We start from the raw sequence: 23,366 nt of genomic DNA on the forward strand, positions 1-23,366 counted from the left end.
CAGTCTCCCTTGAGTCATCCTTACTTCCCCCCAACGTCCCCTATCACTCTGACGTCTTTCCCCCTTCCTCCCCCCAGCTCTGACGGACGCGTTCCTCTCACCCCATTGAACCCTCCTCCTTTATAAAGAGATTTTCCTCTTTTTAATCCACGAGACCCCCGGCGCAGCCTCAGCACTCGGCGCACCGTCGGCACCGCGGGGCAAGAGACGCTCCTTCCTTCCTTCCTTCGCTCCTTCCAGCGGGAGAGCCCCGGGCGCGGACAAAGCCCCGGCGGCTCGGCCCCGACACCGCCCCGCGGGATGGGCGGCCGTGTCCCGCGGGCTGCGGGGCAGCGCGGCGCCGGAGCGCAGGTGGGCGGCGGGGCAGAGGCGGGCGGGGGCGGCGGGGCTCCTCTCCCGGCTCGACGGCGCTCCGGGCGGGCGGACGAGCGGGCGCTGCTGCCGCTGTGGGCGCGGGGCGGGGGCGCGGCCGCGCAAGGCGCTCGGCGGAGCCCCCGGAGCCCCCGGAGCCGCGGAGGTAGGGCTGGCTCGGGCGGCTGCCCCGCGGAGGTAGGGCTGGCTCGGGCGGCCGCCCCGCCGCGGAGCCGTCGGGAGGAGCGGGAACGGGGCTCGCCGGCGCGGCGGTGCCAGAGCGGGCGCGGAGCGGCGGGGCCGGCGTGGGGAGGGGGCTCCGGGAGAGGCTGGGTACGGACGGGGCTGCCGCTGTCCGCGCCGCTCGGGAGTTTTCCCTCGCGGTAGTTCGTATACTTCAACATTTCTGCCTTCCGACAGCTTGTAAGCTTTCCGTTTGCTTCCCGTATTGTGAGAGAACAGACTCATGCGTTTCATGCTGGACAATTAAATGTTGCAAAAAAGAAATCGCAGACTTTAAAGTACGGGAGATGTTACAAGGGGGACCAGACTCAGCATTCCAATACAAACACTTAAAAGATGAGTTTTGCTGTTGTAGCTATTACTTATACGTAGTTCTAGTATTACTTAAAGCAATTTTGTCTTCAAAATAGAGATTTTTGTAATAGTCCACATGCCCAAGATTTTTTCTTGTACCAAACTAGTCTGTGACTGAAAAGTTCCCAGACATTGAGGATTTGGTGATACCAAAATAATTCAGTGCTCAATAACTGACTTGTAAGGATAGTTTAGCTTTCAGCCATGTCATTCATTCCCTTTTGTGTTCAGACTGTAACCACTGGTTGTTGCTCCACTGGCGTTTTAATTGGCATGTGACTTTAATCTCAATTACATCTGAAATTCTCATTTCATAAATTCACCAGAATAGTCTCTTTAAAAACCATCTGAGGGTTTTTGTACACTGATTCTAAAAAGCAGGCATGCTAAAAGCAGACCTATTATTGCATTCTCTCCAGAGGTCTTAATGAAATAGCGATAAAAGAAACAGTTGGGACTTCAACATGGCTTTCCATGTGGAGGGGCTGGTGGCCATAGTTGTCTTCTACCTGGCAATCCTGGCAGTAGGGATATGGGCTGCTTGGAAAACCAAGAACACCGGCAGCGAAGGAGATCGCAGCGAAGCCATTATCGTCGGTGGAAGAGACATTGGTTTGCTGGTTGGTGGATTTACAATGACAGGTATGTAAAAAAACACCTTACTGTTTCCTAGTCAGTGTAAAACTTGTCAGTTTTCCATCTGAATGAATTGCAATCTGCATGTTGAGTAATGCAAAGTGGAGAAAATAGATATACCTTTTTATCCAGTTGTAGCATCTGTATAGAAACAACAAATATTTGTAAATCTGACAGAAAGAATATATTTTAACTAGTTTACATATATTTTCATTCCATAGTAATGTGTAGATTAGATATGTTTGGGACAAAAGTATGGAATTAATATAGATTAATTAGAAAGTCTTAAAATAATTGTTATGGTTTTCAAAACCATCCATATTTGTGTGTTACTGGGTTTGTTTAATCTGAGTAAAACAAAGTTTACAGGGAAAAAGATTGTTGGGAAGGGGAGGGTGTACAATATAAACTAACTTTCTAAAAGAAAATTGACATAACCCCAGACTTGTAACTGTACAGATTTCAGCAAACTTAATTTGTGGATTCTTTTAGCTTCTTTTTCAGCATTTGGACAAAATAATGCTTTACTCTCAATAGTAGTATGAGTAAGAAAAGGCTGGGTGAAGGAAGAGTTCTTCACTGATTTTGTAAACAGTGCTCTCTGAATCCCAGAGCCAGTCAAACCAGCTGTCTTGCCTGGGTAAATAAGATATTCACAATACTGTCCAAAATCTTGAAACTTATATTATGGTGTTGGAACAAAAATGCATTATAGGAAGAGTGAATTTGCCCACCATTATATTAAGGCAAATTAGTGTTTAGGCATGGGTGGGTTTTTTTTATTCTTAATTTAATCTAAATCCTATTCAGGCAAAGCCCTTTCAATTGTCAAATTGAATTTATCTGACTATATTTATGTTTTGCTGTTTTGCCCTGCTCTGCTTTCACAATTATCTAATAAGGAAGAGCCAAGTAAAACTTGGGCCAAAAATCTGCATTCTTTATTTGAGATAACTTCACATTCTTTTGCAGGGGCATTTTGCTCATTCGAAGACTGAATGTTTAGATATTGAGTAAAGAATGTTTGTAAAAGTTAATAAAGTTTGAATGCAGTCAGATGTTCTACTTTTTGCACTATGCTGTAATTTACCATATCACACATCCATCAGCTACTGGTGCATGAGGAATGACGAGAGTCTGCTCCTAGTGAGAGCTGGTTAGACTGCTTTCTGCTGAGTGAAATGTTTTCAAGGGCACTGAAAACAGAATATTTTGCAGAAATATTGGTTGCCACAAAACAATAAACATTAAATCAGGGGAGTCAAGATAAAAAAGCTTTTCCCACAGAAGTGGCTACAACTAATGGCTTTGCATATAGAAGATACAGATTCTGGTCTCCTTCATCCTATTTTGCAGGAATATTTTGTGTAACAGCTGAAGCACAGATGAGACCTGAACTGGGATTTCCTGTATCTCAGGCATGTTCTGTAGCCACCACAATTCACACCCGCACATGTTCATCCTGTGTTGTGCAAGCTCTAGAGATGGCGCAGTGTCTCATCTTTGCAGCAGAATATCAGACTGATCCCAAAGCCTTTGGGGAGCTCAAACTATCATGGATTTTGTACTCTCAAGGCTGACACTCTTTTTCCCCTGTGCCTTCCTTCAATCTGGCAATTAAAGCTGGATATGGCAACTAACCTACCTTTCAGTTGTGGTGAACCACGGCTGGTGCATAAAGCGAGATCTGGGCACAAATCTGCCGAGCCAGGGGTTCGTCCGAGCTTTGTCTCGGTGAGGGTGTTTGGGGCACTCGATTTCTAAAGTCATAACAAAACAATTATGAAAGTAAGCTGATGAAAATCGACGATAATTTTTACAAAAGGGACGTACATTTCAAGTGCATACCTGCTTTTTAAACAATGGTTGGTGCTGATTTTGCACCTTGCAACCCTGACTATTCGCAATACATGACTATTCCAACATCATCTTTTATGTTTTCCAGGTTTAATTGTCTAAATATAAATTAGAAAGCAAAGCCTACCCCACAACAGGAAAACAAGAATTATTTAAAACATTTCCAGAAAGGATATTGGTTTTATGTACATGGAGCACTTTGGGTTATGAGATAAGGCCTTATTCTCTCTTTTTTGCCTGCGACAAACGCTGCAATGTTCCACAGGTATTGGCCATGAAAGTGGTAGAAGTTTCTAGGGTTACTTAGTGGAGAGGACGACAGCACTGAGCCTATAAATTTGAAATAAAATTCAGAATATAAGCACCAAAGTCAATATTACAGAGTAATTATAGCTGATTTTCTAAACAACATTGAAAAATCTTAAAGCACTACCTATGAATAACAGCTGTGGGTATTTTTGGATATATGCTGTGATCCTGAAGGAGAAAAAGCTGTATCAACCAGCTACTGAAATGCTGAATACAAAGCCTGTTGAAGGTTGAGTGTGTCTGCAAATAAGAAAACAGAAGGAGTGAGAAGGTTGAATTGTGGATGGATCACAGCAGCTTCTATTAAAATGAAATAACACTGTACCACAGTAGACACATTTAATCTGTGTATAATTTTTACATAATTATAGATAAAATGTTGCATTAAATACTACCATTCCTTATTTTTGTGAATGATTTTTTAAAGAAGTGATATCTGAAACAAAATTTAATCTAATTTGATTTTAGTGATTGAGTTTAAACCTCAAAGGAAATAGTTGAGATTACATAACTAAATGCTCACAAACATACCCAAAAGGTAATAATCTATTGATGTAATTTTTGCATTTTAGTTGGATAGACCTACATAACCCTTCTATATGAAAAAATAAATATTACACAATTCTCTTTTATTCTAATCTTTGGATCAGAATTTTCATTTTACAGAACTTGATGAGTTTATTAAATAATTTGAGTGCTCAGACAAGGAATTCTTCTGAAGAAATGCCAAAAATTTGGTTTCCTAGTATATATCACTATATATCAAGAACTCAGAGGTCAACTTCTGTGTGTCTCACAGGAACTACAAGAAAAATTGCACTCCTTACCCTCAGTATTTGTTTGATCCTTTTTTACAGTGCATGTTTTAAATGGATGTTGGTATTTGCTGCATTTTTTGTTCTTCAGACGGCAGGCAAAGAGAAGATTAAAGTAGATTACCACATGAATGCTTCCATAGATTATTAAATATTGTATTCCTTTTGGCTGATTTAGGTAAAAACAAAACGAATTTCACCAAAAATAATGGTATTAAACTAACTTTAAATTGTGACTTACCAAATGAGGATCAGAAAATTAATATCTAAGGTTGAAATCCCATCCTATCTTATCCCTTTATAATTCTAATGTATTTACCTGTGTCAGTGTACGTGCTGACTATCCATTCATCCCCTCAGAAAAAGACATATAACACCTTCCTAGAGCTCTGTGGTCCTTGACAGGTGTTCCAGAACAGTCACGTGCGCAGAAAAATTGATTAGCGGCAATTTTTCAAACTCCAATCCAGAAATCAAGAAATAAAATTAAAAAATAAGGGCTAAATCCTTCATGCCACCTTACACAGCAATATCTGTCTGCAGGGCAGACAGTGGAGGGTAATGACCCCTACAACATCACACAGAAGGGAATTGACTTGATCTCCTCCAGAAGAAAATAAGGGAGCTAGGCATGGCACCAAGTGCCCCTTGGGGAATATCTGACATCTCTGTAGCAACTGTTGGCAAATCAATGATGGAGCTGGAAGCCCCATTCACCACAGCTGCAGCAATATTGGACATCTGCCCCTGACTGTGGGATATTATTCTCACCTGTAACCAAGTATATAATTAATGTAGAATTCATGCTTAGGCATTTTCTGGGGAAAGAGACAAATAAGCTTCCCTTTGTAAATATTTACTTTTTGATATTGGATACAGGTGCTTATTCCACAAGATTATGCTGCTTGAGACAAAATAAGCAACACACATCCCAGGTAGTCATGGGTTTTTCCATAGAGCATGGGGTCCATATTGGGACCAGTACTATCCAGCAGCTTTGTCAGGGCCATGGACAAGGGGAATGAGGGCCCTTTCAAGCAAGGTTGCAGATGACACCAGGATGAGTGCTGTGGTTGATACTCTAGAGGGAAGGGATCTCATACAAAGGTACCTGGCTCAGTGGAAGAGGCCAAGTGTAAGATCCTTCACCTGGATCTGGGCAAACCCAAACATGGATGCAGGATGGGTGATGAGTGGATTAAGAGCAGCCCTGTTAAGAAAAATTTAGAATCACAGAATTGTGGAATCATCAGGATTGGAAGAGGCCTTCAAGATCATCAAGTCCAGCTGTCAAGCCCCTAAACCATCTGTAGCCCCTACCACTGTAGCCCCTAAACCACATCACTCAATGCCAGATCCAGACACCTCGTAAACACCTCCAGGGATGGTAACTCCACCACCTCCCTGAGAAGGATATTCCAATGCCTGACCATCCTAACAGTCAAAACTGTTTTTCTAATGTCTAATCTGAATCTCACCTGCTTCAGTTTAAGACTGTTTTCTCTTGTGCTTTTACTGCAGGCATGGTAGAAGAGACTGGCCCACATCACTACATCCTCCTATCAGGCAGTTGTAGAAAGTGATGGGGTCCTACTATTCTCAAGACTAAACATAGTCTGCTGCCTCAGTTGTTCCTCATCAGACATCTTTTCTAGACCTTTCACAAGCCCTGTCACCCTTTGCTGGACACACTGCAGCATCAATTCCTTTTTAAAGTGAGAGGCCCAGAACTGGCCACAGCACTAGCGGTGCCAAGTACAAGGGGATGATGTCTTTCCTGCTCCTGCTGGCTGCACTATTGCAGATGCAGGCCAGGCTGCCACTGGCCTTCTTGGCCACCTGGGCACACATTTCGTCATGTTCATCTGCTGTTGATCAGCATCCCCAGGTCCTTTTCTGCTGGACTATTTTCCAGACACTGTCCCCAGCCCGTAGCACTGCCTGGGGTTGTTGTGACCAAAGGCTAAGACTCAGCACTTGGTCTTGTTGAACCTTATGCAGTTGGCCTCAGCCAATCTCTCCAGCCTGTCCATATCTTACACTCCTGCAGACTAACACTCTGAAGCAACTTTGTGTGATCTGCAAATTTGCCAATGGTAGATTTAGTCCCCTCATCCAGATAATCTGTAAAGATATTAAACAGGACTGGGCCCAACACTGATCTCGGGGACAGGCTGGGAGAGTTGGGGTTGTTTAGCCTGGAGAGGAGAAAGATCTGTGCAGACCTGATAGCAGCCTTAAAATACCTCAAGGGGGCTTATAGAAAAGATGGGGATCAGGGCATGTAGTGAAAGGATGAGATGCAGAGGTAGGGAATTGAAGGGTAGATTTAGATTATATATTTGGAAGACATTCTTTGCTGTGAGGATGGTGATGCACTGGAACAGGTTGCCCAGAGATGATGTGGTTGCCCATCCCTGGAAGTGTTTAAGGACAGGTTTGACAGGGCTTTGAGCAACCTGGCCTTGTGGGTAGCATCCCTGCCCATCACAGAGGGGCTATAAATAGAAGATTTTTAAGGTCCCTTTCAATCCAAACAATTCCATAATTCTAGAAATTCGGTAAACAAAGTATGATATTCCCCTCTATCTTAATTCACACTGTAAAGAGTCACAAAATCCCAAATGTTTGACAAGTTTTCATGTAGATTATGTATCCTTGCTCTTCTTGTTAAGAATCAGCCTTAACCCATCTTCCCCACGTGGCTCCATACAGGCATCATTCACCCCTTATCTCTGTAGTACACCATAGCTCTTGATAACCAAAATTCTACTTGTAACAGGGCTCCTTGGGTCACTTCTTTTGTTGCAGCCTCTCTCTGCATGCACACCCTCATGAAAGTCCACTATACCATTTCCAACAACAGAATGGCTCATTCCTGTGCTTCAAATTGCTGAAAGGGGGACAATTGTAATTCTCTGGTTGCTGGAGATCTTTGATTCTAAAGCCATAGTGAAATTCAGCAAAATACCCTCTAGTAGTACTTGAGAGATATCACAGCCAAGCAGAAAAGAGTAGTTATTTAGCTCTTAATGAAATTTCTTAAAGAATTTTATTAAATTTTCTTAATTTGTTTTTCTCTCCAATTGTTTGTCTTAAACACAAAATCAAGTTTGCCTGCACAATGGTGGATGATGGGAAAATTCTGAGGAATGTTTAAGAAAAATACATTTCCAGCTATTGTGACTTTTTACACAGAAACCCTAACCACTCTTACATGAAAAAGTAAAGGGTTCTGACACAAACCAAAACATCATTACAAAAATCTAGGACTGTCTGGTCCTGTTGAAACTACAGACTTGGATTTCTAAAACTTACTCATTATACATGAGAGATAATAATTTTTTTTTGCATGGAATCTGCAAACAGGAAGAGATGAACTTTATTACTTGATTTGTTATGAAATATTTTTGCAGATGTAATCACAACACATTTATGTGTTGGAGTTTTTCTCTCATATATACTGTTGACCCCAAATTCTCAAATGTAGAAACTTCCCTTAAAGGCAGAGAATCAACTCATTAAGTGTCAGAGGTCAGTATATTAAAAATAGTGCTTTTTGGAGAGAGAGATAAAATCAGAAATATTGGAGATAGCACATATCCTTTATTGACTATGGCTCAAGGAAAAATAAAATAAATTAATTAAAGTTTAGAGTTTAGAACTTATGACAAAAAAAGCACCACAACTCTATATAGAAATATATTGAGAACTCAGAGTTTATTAGTATGCTTCATGTAACAACAAAAATTTAGCAAGGTTTAAAAGGCTTTTTTTTATTAAGGTCCTGGTAAATAATGTGTTCATCAAACTTTTGCCTAATTTACATGTCCTTCTTTAGACTCCCTCTTATACCTCTCCTTCATTTGTACTAACACAAACAAAATCGTAATGGTAAATAAATAGTGGAGGACTCAACCCTCACATCATCACTGACTATATAGAGACTTAGACACTTTGATGATTGCCTCAGTCCTTTTGACTTCTTTTTTCATATGCTTAGGCTGTAAATTCAAATTAGGGCTGCCTTTAATAAAAGGATGCCATGCCTGGCACTTGTATTGTTGATATAACAAAAAATAGCCATATCCTACATAATGATGATTTTATTATACAGTGTGTGATCTTTTCTTTCTTTGTGGACATTAAGGACTTTTCCATCTCTTCCTTTTCAGCCACATGGGTTGGAGGAGGTTACATCAATGGGACAGCAGAAGCTGTGTATGTCCCAGACTATGGTCTAGCTTGGGCTCAGGCTCCTATTGGATATTCCCTTAGCCTGGTTTTAGGTAAGCAAATACTAAAAGTAATAGACCCTCATTTTAAAGAGTTCTGATGTCAGGTTCATTCTTTAAAATAAAAAACTATGGTCCCATAAAAGGTTGCTGAGGTAAACTGGATCCCTTCTTCTGGTATATTTGGCTATTGAAACAAAACAAAACAAAATAAGACAAAAAAACTCTATAAATAGTTTGATATCTCAAGTGTCCCAAATTGCTTGCCAAGACCTGTTTGATTATTACAACCATATTCTTTGGGGGTGGGTAGAGGGGACCAGCAATGTGTTTAAATTGTCAATACCTAGTTTTATTTATTCAAGTTTTCTTTAATTGCCTATATGATCTGGAACATGACCCAAGTGCCCAGGTGTCAGTACACCTATAAATCTTGAAATTAGACAACTATCCTTTTGGGTTAGAAAAGTGCTTATACTTTATAGATGTCCACCAAGAATCTACGTAACTTTTCTGATTTTGTGTAGGAAGTATGTAGAACATATTTCCTCAGACTGGAAACTATTTTCTTAAAACTGAAACATGCAATCTCTTAAATGTACAAAACTCTAAATCACATGTCAGAATGCTAATGCAAAATCCTGATATATGCAGGGAGAGAGTGTAAAATACAGACAGCATTATAAATTCTAATGCTTAAATAATGATGCAACTGTTTAAAAAGCATGTTGTTTCAGAAAAAAATATCCTGTGTTTTTCATATTTCCTTAATATGACTGATGTACTCACTTTTCTAATATTACTTGACCTCTCGGTCTACTCTGAGTCTATTCTCAGGGTCCTCCCACCTAATCTGTCCCTTTGTTTCCTTTGGATGCTTATCCAGATCCTCTTTCACATTTTATTTCTTCCTATACAACTTGTTTTTCTCCCTCTTTCTTTTTTCCCCTTGAAAATGCTTTCCAATGGCTTGTCCTAGTTATCCTGACTTCCCAGGCAGAAACTTCCCCCACTGCAGATGACCCTCCCTGGCATGTCAGGCCAGCTCCAGTTCTTGCCACCCCTGAGAGCAGCTCTGTGTGCTGAAAGGAAAGCAGGGGCTGTGCATGTCTGCCTGGAGATGAGTTGGTGCCATTAGGAGGTCACGAGGGTGGCGATCCATCGGTGTCATTAGCTGGCTGTTGGGACTGGAGTCACAAGCATCCTCCTGGCCCTCAGCTATAGTAGATATTTTTGCCCCCAACAAAGGAGGAATGATGAGGAGGACTCCATGTTATCAGAAGGCTAATTACTTTATTATACTATATTATTCTATACTATATTACATCTATATTACATTACATCTAAACTGAATCTGCCAAGCACTCATCTGCGCTCCACTGCACGGAATCTCGTGACTGTCAGCCCACAGTCCTGACACACACACACACCTGGATCCAATTGGCCAGTGAATCAAAACACACCAGAATCCAATCATCAGTTCCCTTCAGGTAAACAATCTTCCACGATGCATTTCATTTGTGAACAAACACAGGAGCAATATATGAGATAAGAATTGTTTTTTCTTTCTCTGAGGTTCAGAGAATGTGAAACCCAGAAATATTCTTGGGAAGAACTGTGCCTTGCTTTTCTCTATGAGGAGAAATGTGGCAACACTCAGCCTCTGCAGAATTGACACAAATTAACAATAGTCCAGAAGAGTTAGCCTCTCTGCTTGTTTTCAGCTGTTTAGAAATACCCAGACTTGTTTTCCTGAAAATTATGATGGCTACTGCAGAGAAAAGCAGTCTGTATGTGTAACCATATATCTCTCTGCAGAGCACAGAGAGAAAGAATTTCCCTAGGCATGATGTGTACATGAAGGTTTGAGGGGAGGAATTCTTTATCCTTCTATAAAAAAATAATCAAGATTATAAATACAAGGCTGAGAGAAATATTACTGCTTCAGACAGGAAGTATTTAAGATTAAATCAATCTCCCTGTTTGTTATCCAAACAATTTATTTTCCTTATTTTTTCAAGTAATTTAGTTTTAAAAGTTTGAATACCTCTGAATACCTCCTATTTCCTTTGACAGGTATTTGAACATCCTAATAGATTATGTTTTTTCTTCTTTAATTGTCTTTTGCAATGATGGCATAACAAGTAGACTAAGAAAAGGATCCATTACTAAGCCAAGAATCACAAAAAAAAAAAAAAAAGCTGAAGGGTTTCCGCATCTACCTGCCTAAACACAGCATTCACATAAGCACTATAAACTGGGATGACAGTGTGTGACCCAGTACCTTCTGTTCAGAGAACTTGATGAAATGAAGAAATATGAGTTATAAAAGGCAATACATAGGAATTTGGAAAACCTTCTGCACAATATGATGAGTAAATGACATATCTTGTCATGAGGAACCTAATTAAGGGTTGCCAAATGCCATGCAGTATATCTTACTGGGAACTGACAGGGTTTCCAGTTCGTAATTATACCCTATACAGCAGTTTTACTGTGGTGACTTGGTTATAGTCATGTGCAGATCTCAACTACGCAGGTTTCCATATAAAAGCTCTTTCAGCTTTCCTCTGATATGTCCTGGTTTTTCCCCAAGACAGAAAGAATTTGAGGAATGGAGGCCTTTGCACATTTATGTGCATATTCAGCCCATATACCAGCCAGGCAGAGCAGAATAATGATATATCAAAATTCCTGAACATACATAAGTGAAATAACTGTATGAGAAATATTAATAGAATCTGACACCGGCAGAACTCAGAAGACTTCTGACACATCCTGCAGGTGTAGTAAAGTTGTTTCAAACATGCATAATAAATCTGAATTATCCTGAAATAATCAGATTTGCTGTGTGTGCACTAAACCACATGTGAAATTCTATTTCTGATTCAGGAGTCTCAGACTGTTTTATTTTTAGAGTAGGAGTATGTGAAAATTCATGCTGGATTCCAGTCTAAGAATCAACAGGATTAGGTAGAAAAGCCATTCTCTTAGGCTAATCCAAAATTAGACAAAACTCTGACAGCATCCATAATGGGAGATTACATAAACTGAGCCAGAAAAAATAAGAAAAAGCCTTTTTTAAAAATCATCAGAATATAGATACTAATGGAGTGTGTGTGTTTAAGTAATTCTGTAGACATACGTTAGAGTTTCCAGAGGATATTTTCACTGTACTTTTTACTTACAAACAAACAAATAAACAAACAAACAAATGCTATTGATGACATTTTTGTACCCTTAACTGACAATGAATCTTTTATCCCTTAATGGTAATGCATTTCTGAACTGCAGCTGGTGTCTTATGTGGCTTTTTCTTTGTAGGTGGCCTTTTTTTTGCAAAACCCATGCGATCCAAAGGCTATGTGACAATGTTGGACCCCTTTCAGCAGCTTTATGGAAAAAGGATGGGAGGACTGCTGTTTATTCCAGCTTTAATGGGAGAAATGTTTTGGGCTGCTGCCATCTTCTCTGCCTTAGGTAAGGAATAAGCAGTATAAATATTAGTTTATTACAGGTAGAAATTATCAAGAATGTCAGAAATGCATTAAAATTCTGGCTCCAAACGGTAACTGTTTAAGGCAAGTGATTCAGACTGTGACATTTCTCAGACCCATGCTAACTAGCAAATAAATCCAGTAATGCTACCCCTTTAATTATTTTGATAAGGGAAAGACATGCAAAGTATCTATTCATTTTCACATACCTTTAAGTTGTCCCTCTTCAAAGAGCATGAAAGGATTTAGGAGCAAATTTCTGTTCATAGTGAGGGTGACATAAGTGATTGCAAGAGCCCCTTTTGTGTCAAATCTGACCCAGCTTTTCTTTTACATCTCTGGGATGAGAGAAGCCAGTCAAAATTTCCCTTAATGATATGTAACAGCATTTCCAATGCATCTTAACAAAATAATCCTTTGAATATAGGAGATCTCCTTATACAGACCATTCCATAACACAAATAATAGAAATAAACCAGACGCTAATCAATAAATTGAAGAATTCTTCAATTCTAAATGGCTTTCTTCTTGACAAAATGAAGAAAATACTCAAGAAAGGATTTGGAGAATTAGTGAAACTGTGACTCAATAGAAAATCACTCAACTACTCATCCAGTCCTGAAAAAATCAGCTTCCGGGGTTTTTAATTATATTTCAGGCCTGCATTTAGCAACCCCTTTAAGAATAGAGAAAGCCCTTGAGTTGAAGCACCAGTAATTGACTTTTACCAGCTAATCATACTAATAATGCACATGCATGTGGTAATGCCTTCTAGCACAAGCTATTTTAAACAAAAATAAACTTTGAAGGTACTCTCCAACTGCGCTCTGATGAACTGCAAAGCAATGGGGAGCTTGTTTACCACCATTTCATCACAAAATCCTTAAAAGACTAAGAAAAAACTGCATGCTGAGGTGATGGGAGTTGAATAACTTGAAGAACACCCAGAGTATTTGCAATATTTTTGATTAAGGACAGGCCATTCTCTTTTATTTCAATACAAGTGATGTGGATACCTTTCTAGATTTATATAACAGCCAACAGTTAAAGACTGTCAATGATTATAAAGGTCAATGAAGATTTTAATTTTAACTATTCTGTGAGTAATCTAGTTCCTTTTTCACACCTATCCTCACTGATGAATGTTTAATCCCAGTATTCTTCACTACTTGCTTTTCAGCAATACTCCTTCCTTGGCAGGGTTATAGATGGGAAACACTGATCTTTAAGCTGTGGAAGAGGTCTGAGCTTGTCATTCTTAAGCACATGAACTTTGAAGGCTCATTGTGCAGCAAAAGCCACATCTATCAGCTTCCAGAAGTTCTTATATATCACACATCATGTTGTCTTCTAAGGCCAAAACTCTTCCAAATATGTGCTCCAGAATATCCATCTACAATAACTGCAAGCACTATTTTAGTGCTTGCAAGATGTTTCATTGAAATCATCCTAATTAGGAGGAGAGGAATTTCTTAAACACGGTCTTAAAACATCGCAATGGTTTGAAATAGCTGGTACATCAAAGGGAAATGTATAACCAACCTGATAGCTGCTGGAGGGGCCATGCAGGAGGACACAAGCTATTTCAGCAGGTTTCTTGAGTGCACTGGCAGCGACTTCTTGACACAAATGATCAGGGAGCTGTTGTAGGGAGGTGGTGCCCTGTTGAACCTGTTACTTAGACACGAGGAAGAACAAGTCAGGGGTATAAAGGTCAAAGGCAGATTTGGCAGCAATATTCATGAGATGGGGGAGCTTATGGTCCTGAGAGGGGGGAACAAGGCAGATATCACAACTGCAACCACAGACTTTAGAAGAGTAGAGCTGGGCCTCTCCAGCTTTCTGCTGGGAAGAATCCCATGGGAGACTGTCCTGGAGTCCAGCAGAACTGGTTGATATTCAGGGATCACTGGATCCATGCTCAGGAGCAGTTCATCCTAACAAAAGGGAAAATATGAACTGCTGTTGAATGGGATAGGGCACCCGGTGGCAAAAGACGTGGAAAAGACTGATGTATTCAGTGCTTTTTCTGCTTAATTTTTTGCTGGAAAGATCAGTTTTTAAAAATCCCAGGACCCTAAGAAGCCTGGGAAAGTCTACTGCAAGGAAGACTTGTTGGAAAAGAACCAAGTGAGGAAACTTTAAAATACACTGGACAGACACAGATTCATGGGACCTCAGGGGATGCATCCTGCAAGTGCTGTGGCAGCTGGCTGGTAGCATTGCAGGAAAATTCTCAGTATCCTTCTGGAGACTGTGGCAATCAGGGGTGGGCATAGCTGGTTTTCACAGACAGAACAAGGGAGTGTACTCCTTACAGACCTTGAGCAACGTAAGGAAGTGCTGGGACACTTCTCCATTTCCTAAGAACTTGCAAAATGATAGATGCTAAACTTAGACCAACAGGAGCATCTCTTTCCTATTCCCTTTAAAGGTGCAGGAAGGGTGTGCAGAATATACAGGGTAATTATTAATGCTGTTACTGTCAGTCCAGAACCAATATATGCAACTTGACAAAGGTGGGGTTCTCATCAGACATGCTGTGATACACACACTAACACACAGTGCTTTGCTTTTCCCCTTAGGTGCGACTATAAGTGTGATCATTGACATTAATGTCAATATTTCAGTCATTATTTCTGCTCTGATTGCCACTTTGTACACACTTGTGGGTGGAGTTTATTCTGTGGCCTACACCGACGTAGTTCAGCTCTTCTGCATCTTCCTGGGACTGGTAAGTTTGGCTTTTTTTTGCCCTGTTTTGTCAAGGATTTGTCCTGAGCAGCTGGAAGGGCCAAGTGTGTCCTGGGGTGTACCAGGCACAGCATTGCTAACCGGCCAGACTCACAGAGTGCTGACTTTAAAAGTCTGCATTTGCATCAATGTACAGCCTGTACTTGGGAAATAGTGCTGTCCAAGAGGCCTGATTCTTTGGCTGTTTTCCAGCCTGCCTGGCAGTCCAACCACTCTTACAATTTTCCTCTTGAGTATACATCTAACTCAGAATAGAACTGGTGCTGACTCCTTCCCTGTCAGTCTTTAGGACTGTGACACTGGCAGGAGGCATCAGACATACTAAACTGTTGGTAGAGAAATTCTGTCACTGGACCTGCAGAATTGATACTCTACTGCTTCTCTTTTCTGTGGTTGTCACCTACACAGCTTAGTTAACCTCCTGTTAACTTACTTAACCTTCCTGGTTTTTCCCTCATTTCCCTCCACCACCCTTGGAGACCATAATATAGGAAGTCTCACCAGATGTCTTGGCTGTTTTAGTGTGGAAGTGAATATCCCTCTTCAGCTATCAATGATATGCTAGTGGGTAGCCTTTTATTTTATGCTGTTCTTTAAGCCCCATATTGAAAAACATCAGTGTGACACTGATCACAAGGGTAAAATCAAAGAAGCTGCTGGCTTTGTTTGCCAGTGGCAGAAACAGACAGTCAAAGGTGTGCAGAGAACTGAGATATGCTAAAATAAATGGAGTGGCTCAAGATGAAGGAATTAAAGGAAACCTTGGAGGCCTGGTGTTCTTTCTCTGATTTCAACAGAGTTCTTGTGCAACTCTAGGAAAATTGCTTCAGCCATTGCTTACACAGGTGGTCACTAACCAGCTCTCTGTGTGTGCTTACTTTGTGGCATCTTGCTGTGGGGACTATAGCCTTTAAGTGATTTAATGGAAATGGTGCTAAATAGCCTGAAAAAGCAAATCCAAGTTCCAGCTGGCCACCTCAAATGAAAAGTTATTCCAGACTTTCTTCCCTCTTATCTTTTTTCTTCATCTGAACAGTGGGGAAAATACTCTTCCCCTAACATAAATGTTAATATTTGTGTGACATTGAGTTTCTACAGGTGGTATGCATTACAGAAATTCCCAAAACTGGAGAGAAATCAAAGTACAGAAATTGTCTTCCAGCGTGATCCACTCATGAACCACTAGAGAGCCTGATCCTGCAGGAATAACATAAAAATTAGTGTGAACCTGATGGGGGGGGAGGGGTGGGAAGAAAATGAAGGTTGTACAGAAGTTTTCTAAATTATTAGATCTATAGCTTTTTAGTGTTTTGTTTAATTCAGGTTGGGCTCTTTATGTAATTTCTCATTTGAAATAAACATCAGTAATGTAGTTCTGAAGAACCCATATTCATGAACTCAAAAGTGTCATCAGTGAGGCTGAAGAGTCAGTATCTAAATGGCCATGCTCTAGGGAGGCAGGTTTAGAACAGATGGGACCCTCTCACAGTAGATGTCACAGCAGAGGAGAGCACAGATGATTCAGTTATCCCAGCTTCTCCTCCAGACTCTGTTTTTACTCCCACTGTCACAGAGCTTTGCTGCACCTTCCTCTAATGGCTGGTGGTCCAGGAAAGAATGTAAACAATGTATGAGGAGGTTAGGTAAAATAGAACAAAGTTGTATAAATGTGTATTTTCTTCTGCTTTTTCAGTTTCCATTTATTAACTCTTTGCTCACACTCTCAAGGACACATGTGAGCTATCCACTACCAAGCCCTCTGGATTTCAGAAATGTTCCACCTGCACATAATCTGACTTTTTGCAAATCATCTTGATAATTTGGTATTCAATCATATTCAAACAAGCAAGAATAAGAAAACTAGATGAGTGTTAATATTTAAAATTCACAGATTTAGAATATCTTCTTTAGACCTGAGCACATGGTTTCTCTTTGGTTCCAGTGGATCAGTGTCCCCTTTGCCATGTCCCATCCTGCAGTAACAGACATTGGGCTCACGGCTGTGCACCACGTGTACCAAGCACCTTGGCTTGGATCTATCAACTCCCTTGACATTTACACATGGTTGGACAACTTCTTTTTACTGGTAAGTGGTGATTTGTATGAAGGAGTAAAGCATTTAAGCACTCACACCATGTTACTGTGACAGCTGAAAATGATGGAGTCTAGTTAAGAGTTTCTATCACACTGAAAACTTTTACCCTCTTGACTCCTGCTTGATATTTCTGCACATTTGAATGATTTCAGTGACATATCAGCCAGCATTGCCAGGAATGCAATTTAAATAACATCAGGCTGAAAGAGCTGACATGTTAAAATTAAACGAAAGTGTGCAGCTAATGCTTAACTGATGTAATTGTTGGCAGAGGAATTCATATATTGCAGAAGGCAATAAATACATTATACAAATGATTAAATATGCCTTTGGTATAGGGAAAGAAAAAGCTGTGCAGAGATGGATGGCAGGATGGATAAATTCATACATGCACACATGCCAGAATGAACCATGGTCTTTCATTATTTAATACCTATATTACACATGGGATCAGTGGTTATTAAGTACTTGCCATTAGAGGATCTAGAAACACATGCTAACATTTTCCATTCTCAGCATCCCTATGCAAATTTACACTGGTTTTATTATCATGTTTTATTTTGGGATTACATTTTCTGGCTTTTTTTCAAATACTCACAGCCAAAAATCTTCAGGGTCTTTTTATAATTGGTCTATTAAAACATGTTATTTTATTCAGAATTCTCTCAGAGACCTAAAGTATTACATTAGCTCAAGTGGCTGTATTCTCTCCTGTAAGCCTGAAGGTTTCATTTGACCAAAGGAAAGTTTTGATATTGCCAAATTATGATACACTTTCTTTTCATCTCGTCTGTTTCATTATAGCTCAAGAAAGTTACACATTCTTGGAAAGCTTTGATAAAGGAACATTATTATCAAGGTGGCAAAGAAAAACAGTCATAAATAGCAAGTCGAAACCAGACTTGTCAGTGAAACATTAATTTAGTCCCTATGTGTGCATGAAGCTATATGAAACACCTGTATACACACTTTCTGGTCCAAATGCCTCCTGCCTCATTTAGTGTATAGAACTAGGTTATAAAATATGTTTGGCTTTTTTTCCATGGTGTTTGAGGCAGATACTTGGTTACTTAGTGGAGACTATTCAAATCCTGAATTGTTAGCACTTGAGTTTTCAACCTTTGGTAATGCTCTTTTGTGTCATATTTTGCAGAAATCATTTTAAGTCTAATCAGGATCTTCAGTTACATATCCAAATAAAAGAGAAGGGTTTTCACCATAAATCAAAACCTTTCCCTTTTTTGCCTATGTCTTCTACCAACTTTTATTGGTATTGTATTTGCTTAAGGCAGTGGGAGAATAATTTTTCAGATTCCTGAATTCAGTGTATACAGAATTGTCTCACCTTCTTTAAATGACTAGACACATTCACAAAGGAAAATAAAATCTTGCTCTGATATCATGTCAGAGTCTAATCCAATTTTAGTGGAGCAGGAGTATTGGAGGGAAAATTCTTCAAATATAAAATATGAAAATATTTTTCCATAAAGTTTTATCAAATCAAAAGACTTGGGGACTACAGAGACTATGAAAGTGCAAGTGTTGATCCTAATTGTATAAAAAATAACTTATCTAAAAGAATGGTATTTAAGCGGACTTACACAGCTTTGACATTGCTTGTGATAATGAAAGTTGCAGTTCTTACTGGCTGGCTGATATTCAATAAATAAATTAAACAGTAGAAATATGGCTTTCAGCATTCAAGTGACCCTTGTGCATGTTCTCTGTATGGTGATAGTAAAACAATTCAGCTATCTCCCAGTCACAGCATTCTGTTGTGTTTGCAGACATTAGGAGGAATTCCATGGCAAGCGTATTTCCAGAGAGTTCTTTCCTCATCTTCTGCCACATACGCTCAAGTCCTGTCATTCCTGGCTGCTTTTGGCTGTCTTGTGATGGCAATTCCTGCAGTGCTGATTGGAGCAATTGGAGCATCTACAGGTAAATGATTAAAAATCAGTAGTACAATAAATGTAAAATGAATAGTGCAACAAGTGCGTGAAAATAAATCTTGTGTTAGATATAGGTGATACATATACATAATCATACAGGTTAGATAATCAGGTGGCAGCATTTTTCAACTCATGACTGCTTCAACAGAAGACTATACAGAAAAATAATGTAATAAAGTATTTCTCCCAAAGGAAATTGCTCCTACCACAATGGATGAAATTAAATAATTTTGTAGATTCTAGATATCTACAGACACAATACTTTTATTCAATGTTTGTGTTAGATTCTGGTACTTTTCTTTGGTTAGTACAGTAATAATGGGGAATAGCTGAGGGAGCTGTGGTTATTTAGCCTGGAGAAAAAGAGACTGAGGAAAGACATTTTGCTCTCTATAACTACCTGAAAGGGGGTTGTGGCAAGGTGCATCTCCCACATAACAAGCAACAGGATGAGAGGAAATTGCCTCAGGTTGCAGCAGGAGAGGTTTAGAATGGATATAGGGGAAAAGGTGTTCACCAAAATGTTTGTCAAGCACTGGAACAGGCTGCCCAGGGAAGTGGTGGATTCTTCATCCTTGGAGCTATTTCAAATAGGTGTAGACATGGCTCTTGGGGATGTGGTTTATTGATGGGCTTGGCAGTGCTGGGCTAATGGTTCAACTCAATGATCATAGACGTGTTTTCCAAACTAAATCATTCTTTGATTTAACAGAAATTTCTTACCTTGACAAATATATACTTGCCAAGGTTTTTCTTGTCATAGTGAAAGTGATCCCCATCATAATGACTGTGTAGCTAAACTGCTAAAAATATTCTTTTAGAAATGTTTACATTGCTTTGAGTCCTGTTTGTAATCTAAAAGAATAGGTAAACACGTCACAAAAAAACCCATGGATCTCAGACTTATTTTATTGAATAAAACTACATTTATGAGCAATTTAAAGTTTATTTTAGAGACAAGGAAAAATGCTGAGCAGAATTAAATCTGCCTAACAGAAACTGGTGTGACACTGCCTCTCTAAAATGCCATCGGTCTGGCCCTAGTAACAGTTTGTTCTTGAATGTGCATGAAAATGTGGTAATATGAATAGCCTCCTACCTGTGAAGTCAAGAGGTGCTGTGGTTGCTAATGTCACTGATAACATACTGGTGTCCGTATTTCAGCTTGGAACCAGACTGAATACGGTGTCCCTGACCCCAAGAGCAAAAAAGAAGCAGATATGATTTTACCAATCGTGCTGCAGTACCTTTGTCCAGTCTACATCTCGTTCTTTGGCCTGGGTGCTGTGTCTGCTGCTGTGATGTCCTCAGCTGACTCCTCAATTTTGTCAGCAAGTTCTATGTTTGCTCGGAACATTTACCAGCTTGCCTTTCGGCAAAATGTGAGACAATGTTTTCGTTTTTACTTTTAGAGAAAATTTTAGGTGAGACCTTCCCTACAGACTATAATTTCATAATGAAACACCTCTTTCATGTTCCTGCCTGTAACTAGAAAAAGAATTTAATTGCTAACAGTATGTTGAACAAACTGAAAAGCATAAAAATAATTATGGTTGTGACTGATGACAAAAGTGAAAAAGCTGGCTTGGGAAGGGCAGCCATCAAGAGTTCTCATGGACATGCAATTTATCCAAACAGCTAATAAGTGTTGCCACAAGTGTAAGTTCCGCTTAGATTTTTCACAAAATGAGACATTTTTCTAATCTTTCATTTATTGGGAAATCATTTGGCAACAGAATAGTCTAATGAGTTGGAGTTTTTCTTAGGAAACAGAGAAGAAATTCTGATGCTAACAGTTTTTTTCTAGTTGTGATTCTATTTAAAAGTTATTTTTTACACTGCTGTTTTTTTTCTTTGACTCATCATCAAGCTTTTTGCTATGTCCAAAGAGTAATGGCTTTGGGAATGGCAACCATTACCCCTAGGGTTTTTTGTCTGAGCTTGAGATTGAGCTAGAGTTATCAGTTTGTAATTATTAGTGAATTAATCATGCAAAGCTCTCTTTTACAATTCAGTATTTTATATTGACTGTATGTAAGTGTAGGCATACAGTCAATATAGATATATGTATAGGCATGAAAAAACCGCCTAACACTGCCCTTTTTTTGCAGGCTTCAGACAGGGAAATTGTGTGGGTCATCAGAATCACTGTTCTTCTGTTTGGAGCATCAGCAACAGCGATGGCACTGCTGGCTTCATCGGTGTACGGCCTCTGGTACCTCAGCTCTGACCTCATCTATATCATCATATTCCCCCAGCTCCTGTGTGTGTTATTTATCAAAGGAACCAACACCTACGGTGCCATTGCAGGATACCTGTTTGGCCTTGTCCTCAGAATAACGGGAGGAGAGCCATACCTCTACCTTCAGCCCTTGATCTTCTACCCTGGCTGGTATCAAGATGATAACAACCTCTATATCCAGAGATTCCCATTTAAAACACTTGCTATGCTCACCTCCTTCTTTACTAATGTCATAGTCTCCTACTTAGCCAAATACTTATTTGAAAGTGGGACTTTGCCACCAAAGCTGGACTTTCTTGATGCTGTTGTTGCCAGATACAGTAGAGAACACATGGACAAAGCAACTCTTGTAAAAAGTGACAATATTGTATTAAATGAACTTGCACCTGTGAATCCACGACACAGTCTAACTTTGAGCTCAACTTTCACAAACAAGGAAGCCTTCAACTACGTTGATTCAAGTCCAGAACTGTCTAATGCTGAAGATAATTAAAAAATCTCATAGCCACAGGCAAAACAATGAGAAGCAGGATATTCTACAAAGAAGTATTTTATCAGAAGAAAAGCAAGAATTGGGAATAAAATGCCGCTGCACATTCTTTAAGTTGTTTCTAGGAGCAGGAGCATCTCATGGGAGGAACTCTTTTGTGCTATTATCTAATATGTTGGATTAGATCACAGAGTGTTTACTAAAGTATTCAATCCCATTCCTTCCATCCAGAGCTATATACTGTACCATTAAAAAAATATTTAAAATTTAAAATATATGTAGAAGAAAATGTGCAACAGTTCTTAGCTAGGATATCCTATGAAGAGATTATAATACAGTAAGTCTTAAATATTATCACTCAGCATTTTATTGGCATTAAGTGAAAATATATTGCCACAGCTATAAGTGATTTATTACTAAAGAGCTAGTTGCTTGAGCAAAGACAGATAGATAAATTCCCTGGGGTTTTGGCCTGGTAATTTTTTTCCTCATAAAGAAATTTAAATAATACAATCTAGTAATTTATTGTTTGTATGAGACAGCAAAATGCACAAATAGTAATAAATTCCTTTTAGGAGTGCTAAATTAAATCACCAGTTTAAAATTATGTTATAGCTGATATAAGGCAACCTTAAGCAAAATATGTTAATATGGGTGTTCTCTTTCTTTTTCTGTGGTTAATGACTGTCACCAAAATTCTTAGAGCAATAACTGGAATTGAAATTCAGCTTGTGAAAAATGCTCTTATAGAAAAACTCAAACTAAATAGAATTTTTCGGTGTTGGGTGAAGAAGACTTATCTTGACTTATCATCAAAATGAACACAAGCAAAGCAGTCTGACACCAAGCAACTTCACCAATGGAATAAATATTGAAAAGTAAAGAGAATCAAGAAGATTTGAAAGAGAAATGAGAGGGTTTTCCTTGCAGAAAATTCCCAATTTTCACTTACTAAAAAAAGCTATTCTTAAAGATGCTGAAAAATCTTTTGGCTTAGTCATGCTGGAATTACTCTGAAAAATCCAGATTTTCCATAGAAAATAGCATCTCAAAAATTTCTCACAAAACCAGGCTTGCTGTACAGCTTTCCACATCTCTAAGTGTTTGCCTCTGAAAGCAGCTTGGAGAGGAACTGAAAGGAATGCTGAACCCACAAACACAGAGAGAGGCACAGTGGTGTCCTCCACTAAGTGCCAGACTCCTCCATTGATCCCTGCCCTCCTGGCCGTCCCAGTGAGCCTGCAGAGCAGCAGCACTGGCCAGGTGCAGACAAGATGTGGCTCACGAATGGCAATGCTGGCCAGAAGCAGCAAAGTGGGGAGATGAGGCCTCTGCTGACTGCCCAGGCCAGCAGGAGCAGGCAGTGTTGTCTCCACTTGCCCAGGGCCAGGATGATTGTGTCTGTCCCCGTTGGTATGTGCCTTTCTCAGCGCGAGCTCCAGTAGCTACATTTCTCTACAATTAAGTGTTATGCTCCAATAATTCTTTTTAAAATCTGTGTATGACGCAAAATGTTCGTTTGAAATCCAGATATCC

The 23,366-nt window shown here is 39.6% G+C and overlaps 1 protein-coding gene across 1 annotated transcript; it reads left to right on the forward strand.

The window, feature by feature from the left end:
* Positions 1 to 1,412: 1,412 nt before the first annotated feature.
* SLC5A7 (solute carrier family 5 member 7) lies at positions 1,413 to 21,833 on the forward strand. The gene is made up of 8 exons (XM_054272083.1): positions 1,413 to 1,590; positions 8,741 to 8,854; positions 12,125 to 12,280; positions 14,883 to 15,031; positions 16,994 to 17,137; positions 18,934 to 19,087; positions 20,263 to 20,480; positions 21,210 to 21,833. Exons 1-8 carry the CDS (start codon positions 1,413 to 1,415, stop codon positions 21,831 to 21,833), a joined length of 1,737 nt encoding a protein of 578 aa, XP_054128058.1.
* Positions 21,834 to 23,366: the final 1,533 nt, after the last annotated feature.

The sequence above is a fragment of the Melozone crissalis genome, unplaced genomic scaffold (genome assembly GCF_028551555.1).
Source record: "Melozone crissalis strain CALT ecotype California unplaced genomic scaffold, PUWL_Pcris_2 ptg000013l_1, whole genome shotgun sequence".
Lineage (NCBI taxonomy): Eukaryota > Metazoa > Chordata > Aves > Passeriformes > Passerellidae > Melozone > Melozone crissalis.